This window comes from Anneissia japonica, unplaced genomic scaffold (genome assembly GCF_011630105.1).
Source record: "Anneissia japonica isolate Jap-2015-1 unplaced genomic scaffold, ASM1163010v1 scaffold2692_len624387_cov171, whole genome shotgun sequence".
Taxonomy (NCBI): Eukaryota; Metazoa; Echinodermata; class Crinoidea; order Comatulida; family Comatulidae; genus Anneissia; species Anneissia japonica.
Window position 1 is genome coordinate 575,607 of NW_022742695.1, and position 6,118 is coordinate 581,724.

At 31.4% G+C, this 6,118-nt stretch overlaps 1 protein-coding gene across 1 annotated transcript; it reads left to right on the top strand.

The window, feature by feature from the left end:
* The first annotated feature begins 46 nt into the window (after window positions 1–46).
* Window positions 47–5,517, top strand: LOC117119220. Its single transcript, XM_033264028.1, has 8 exons — window positions 47–56; window positions 285–542; window positions 673–977; window positions 1,326–1,545; window positions 2,030–2,259; window positions 2,511–2,592; window positions 3,335–3,425; window positions 4,609–5,517. Exons 1-8 carry the CDS (start codon window positions 47–49, stop codon window positions 4,934–4,936), a joined length of 1,524 nt encoding a protein of 507 aa, XP_033119919.1. The 3' UTR covers window positions 4,937–5,517.
* Window positions 5,518–6,118: the final 601 nt, after the last annotated feature.

Consider the following 6,118-nt stretch of genomic DNA (forward strand, 5'->3'; position numbering starts at 1 on the left):
GTATTATACTGGACGATGTGTGGAGAACAATAGCTTGATAATGAACATGTATCCCAGTATAAATGACAATTAAATGATTTAATTCATTTTAATATCTTGGGTACATATCCTGTCAAAACTGTTTAATTTCCTTAAGCCTCATAATTAGACTTAGTTTACTGAACCAAACAAGTTTTAAATAATATTAATTATTTTAAAAAATTCAGTCTTACAAGAGGCAATATATTTTCATCATAATTTATATGTTTTTGTATATATTTTATTCCTGCTTCTTGCTATTGTAGGAATCTCTGCTTCTTCTAACACAAAAGTTAATCCAGGTCAGATTTCTACATTCCAATGTGACATTCAAGGTAATGTGACTGGTGTTACCATCCAGTTCCTTATTGGTAGTCAACCTGCTGCAGAAACTGCACGCACACAAGCAAATGGGGTTACCAGGGTTACATTTACCGGTGAAGCAAATCCTACTGTTACATATATCTGCAGACTTGCTAGGGATCCATATACAGCATATGCAGATCATTCACTTAATCTCTTTGGTAAGTCTTTTTTTTTTTTTTGCATTATCTTGTATTATTATGTAATTAATGTTAAATATCAGTGGTTTGTCGTGATTGTAACGAATGGATTATTAATCATTTTGAATTTATTGTACGTTTTTTCAACTAGCATTACCAACGTATACTGGACAACCAAGCTCACTGACGGTTACTGGATCATCAGTGGAATTGAGATGGAGGAACTGGAGTACCAGTAGTGGAGATGGTGGTGATGGTCCTGTTATTGGATATGTTCTATATTACAGACGGTCTTCATCATCTGGGCTCTGGAGCCACATGCCTCAAGACAACAGTCTTACAGCCACAGTGACTGGTTTACGGTGGGAAGAAGAATATGATTTTGCTATAGCAGCGGTCAGGGAAGGTGCTGGGGGTGAAGGTCCAAGGGGAAGTAATGAGCTAACTGCATCAACAGTCTGTGGAGGTAAACACATTTGAATCTTTTTTTATTTAATCATGGTGATGTTGATGGTGATCTGTGATTTTGCAGGTGATGGTGATTTGTAATGGTGAAGATGATTAAGAGTGATGCTGATTTATGACTTAGCGTGATGATGATTTATGTAGGTTGATGGTGATAATTTAAAATTCTGTATGATGATAATGATGATGATAACGAAGGTGACAGTGATGATGAATGTGATGGTGGTAATGATGGTAATATATTATGATGATGATTTATGAAGATAATTATAATGCCTGTAAAAATATAAACTTGTATAAAAATACTTGGAAAGTTAGCGCATGTTTTTTTCTCTCCAGGCTACTGAGTCCAAGTGTTCAACTGGCGTAGAGCGTTATACCATATCTTACAGACCTGTTAACGCAGACGTGTCCATGATCACTGAGAAAACAACCGTTGACAATTTTTATACAATAATGGAACTTGAAACATACACAGAATACAGCATCTCTGTTACAGCACGTAACAAAAATTTCCCTGGGATGGCAGGAGTAATACAAGTGTTCTCACCTGAAGAGGGTAAGTACTTTTTCTAACCTCTGTCCACACTATCATTTTGCAATCTACCTGGACCTATATCTTCTTCTTCCAGATGTAGAGCCTAACTTCAAAGTTAAGGGCTTGTGTCTGAGATGAATGCGGAATACTCATCCCTACAACTTACTTCTCCCTTAAGGATCATTGTGCCATCATGCACAGGCCAACAAGGCAATGTGTAACCCTCTACTCGTCTCGAAAGGTGTACTGGGTTTTTTATAGTGCACATGAGCCAATGTGTACGGTTTATAGTCCGTTATCCGAAAAGACTTCTTCCACCTCCAGAATTATATGCAAATGTGCCGTTCCGCTAGAACCTGGGCCAATAATATTAACTCTGTAGGTTGCTGTGCCCCTGCCGTAATAATCCCTATGGTTTCACAAAGTACATGATTATTTCAAAGTTCAAATATACGCTTCAGCATGAAATTTATAATATAATAATTGTCACTGTTTAATTTTCCAGTACCTCCAGTTCCAGGAGTCACTGCAACACATGGTGGTTCATTCCTCAACGTTTCTGTGTACCCATCTGAGTCATTCAGCAGAAATTTTTATGGGAATATAATTAGTTTTGATGTGAGATACAGATCAAGAAATAGCGAAGAGTGGAAGAATCAAAAGCTTACAGCAGACCAAGGGATCCACGGCTACAAAATATCAAGTGTGGTCGAAGATGCAAAGTATAAAGTTATTGTAAGTAATTCATCTATATGGCATTTAGGTCTAAATTACAAAGCTATTTTTTATTTAGGCCTAACCGAGTCATAGCAATTTTAGATGTTTTACTTGTGAGGTACGATTAAAATTAATCTTGAATAATTAACTTTAAATAATCGCATTACAATATTCAAACTTTTCTTTCAGTTGGTTGTTAAATGATGGATAAATAGGGAATATATATCACATAATATATAAATAGATAAGTCATATTTTTATACCAACAGGCTAGAGTAGTCAATAGGGCTGGTGTGGGGAACTGGAGCCCATTTTTCACTGCTGAGCATAGTAGTTGCATACAGAGTACAGGTAGTTGCATTCAGTTTTGTTCTATTTTTGTCTATCGAGCTTAGGGGTGTGACAGATCATTCCATTCCCTGTATAATTTTGTTATAAAACCTTACCACAAGCTTGATACAAACTGAGCATTTCAAAGAATTTTCAAAAAATCTCTAAAATAGAATTTCCACAGACAACTAAGAGGTTGAAACAAACTCTTATCAAGTTTAGACTCCTTTCATTATTTCCTGACCAAATAAAGTGCCTGGGGTCAATTATAATTGACATCATGAGGTAATCTTGTGATATTAATACAAAATCGATACATATTCAATATTCTAAGCTTTTCTAGCCTAGGCCTTTCTACGGCTAGTCCGATTCTAAGGCTCCTACATCAACGTCTTAGAGAAGGCTTTTGGACATAAGACATAATTATACTCCGCGGTGTCATTATTATGACAATAATAAGCAAGTTTCTTTAAGTTTTTTCACTCGAACTGCAAAACATACAAATTTTAACAACTAATGAATGCTGGGGATAGAAAAAAAATATATGTAAGATTAAATAATGACGTCTATTATTTGTCATGATTATTATCATTCTCAGCTCTATTATTATTTTTAATGCTATTGTTCTTACTATCATCATTTTCATGATTACCATAATAATAATAATAATAATAATAATAATATTAATAATAGTAAATTATTATTATTATTATTATTATTATTATTATTATTAGCATTATTAATAACATATTATGTTTTATAGGAACATCAATCCCCAGATTTATGATTGCATTAGTGGTTGTTCTTTCCATCATCATCTTCCTGAATTCCTTGGTGTTTTGCCTATGCTACAGGTATAGTTTTAATTATTGTAAAAATTAGGTATTTATTATTCAGAGGAAACGCATATATTTATAAATCTAGCCGTTTAACATGATGTTTCTCCATTTTCCTCTACAGGTTTTTATTTATCTATTCGTTCGATTTATTTTTGGTCGATTGTGGGTAATTGTTTGATTTTGTGGGCTTTTTCTGTATAATTTTAATATTTATTCATTTATTTATGTTTTCTTCTTTTCCAATGTTTAATGTACAAATGTTAGGACAATAATTATTCATGATAAGCTAATAAAAGGAATAATATACTTTTAATATCAAATTTCATTTCATTTATTTATTAGACCAATACACATTTACAAAAGGTACAATACAACAAAAATTCTGGTCAGGGGCAGCTTAAGCAAAATTTTACTATAACTCATTGAGATTCAGCCATTAATAAATATGAACATAAAAAAAACATTTAAATACAATACAATAATTAGCATAAATAGCCTATCATAATTCAAAAATTTAAATTTGCTCTTAGTATGTAATAACTGATATATAATTTTATGTAAACGGAAAATTACCGAAATTATTTTAAAGATCACTTATTTATAAAGAAAAAAACAACAAAAAATAAATAAAAAATAAAAAAATAAAAACAGGTAATTCATATAAACTTAACGGTATATTAATAAGCAACAATAAGTATTATGTTACAGTTAAACAATGTAGATACACTAATTAATAAATATATAAGGTAAGTAAAATGTAGAATTTAGAAATCCTGGTCAAAGAAAAAGTTATTGGGAAGAGATTTAAGTACTATAGAGTTCCTCACAATGTAAAAAGGTTACATTGTCTGTGTGTCTGAAGTTGTTGATATTTATGATATGGTTGCCAATTTTAATATTATGTGTATACGAACTTGCTTGAACATCTATTTCATTTAACATTCATTCCACTTATTTAATATATTTTTGGCTATTTTGTTTGTTTGTTCTTTTGTATATTCACTCACATTTATTCGTTCATTCATTTATTTGTTCGTCCGTCCGTCATTCCGCCTGTCATATATTATTCATTCCTTTATTCATCTATGCATCACCTACCGACCGACCGATGATCGACCGACAACCAACCAACCAATTAATCTTTTAAAAAAAATCATTTGAAAGAAATAGATCTAATACAACTGATAAACTATTCCAGATGCAACCACTCAAATGGGAACAATACACATAAATGTGAAGTCCAGGATGATAATCTGGCAACAAAAACCCGAGTAGTTGAAGAAGCAACTGAACAACCGAATAACTATACCCCCATCGCCATACAGCATGAGGATCAATATGAGGTCATCCGAACAAAGACTCAAGACACGTATGATTGTACAATTCAACAGACCAGTGGACATGAGGAAGAAAAGATTGGAGTTACCAAAAACAAAAAGGAGCCTTATGAAATCCCTTTGAAAAGTATGGGACAGAAATCTGACAAAGTTATTAATGATATTCCTCAATATACCAACATAAAATAGTCACTATCTGTCATGTCCGATACGTGTTTAAAAGCAGGGCCTACCTGAATGTCTACCTTTTGCAGTGTATTTTAAAATGTATACTAATGGACAACACCGAGAAGTAGATCATGTCATGGGTTCCTCTCTTCCTAGATTTGGTAAGTCCTAGGACAACAATATGTAACTGGTTTGTATAAACATTTTAGTAATGAAAATATTTAAAATAATAATAATTAGAATGAAGAAGATGCTTCAAAATATAGTTTCATCGTTATGTTAACTGAAGATATATAATTATTTTATCGTTAAGATCTGCCTATTTATAGTTATTTTAATTCTTTTGAGATCAAAATTTGAAAAGTAAAATTAAATTATGTATCTTGTAAAGAAATTATAATCCATACTCCAAGTAGTGAAATGCACGCCATCGTGGTGCCTTTAAATATTTTGACATTAATAATGTTAAGAGCATTTTATTGTTTTGTATTTGTCGTTTTCCTTATCTGGACTGCTTTTTGTTTCCATTCTGTAAGTTGCGGGTTCCCCGCTGTTGGATACAAAAATAAAAATAAAATAAAATAAAATAACAATAAATGTCATTATTATTATTATTATTATTATTATTATTATTATTATTATTATTATTATTATTATTATTATATCACACTATTACTATTATTATCATTATTATTATTACCATAATAATAGTAATTTAATTTCGTCGGTTTAGAGAATCCTTAAAAGGTTTTCTAACATCATCAATATAATATAGAGACAGGTATGTAATAACTGATATATAATTTTATGTAAACGGAAAATTACCGAAATTATTTTAAAGATCACTTATTCAATATAATTTATTAATTCACAAATATTTCAAACACTCCTGTGTTCTTCCTCAGTGTGAGGACAACTGACAAAAAATACAAAGTAAAGCAATATTTACACACGAAACGAAAACAGAACATCGAATCAACGGTAAAGAACAAAGGCGCGTAACAAGATGCGCATCCTAAACGTTCTACTTAATATGGAATAAACAAAGTAGATAAAAGCTGGATAAAGGCCTAGGAACCAAGAAAAAAATTAAAGCCCCATTCCCGGCAAAATTTCAATTTTTAAGAAAAATCTAATTTTTGTATAATGTTATAAAGATTTATAAATATAATACGGAATTGCTAGTTTAACTGAATTTAGACA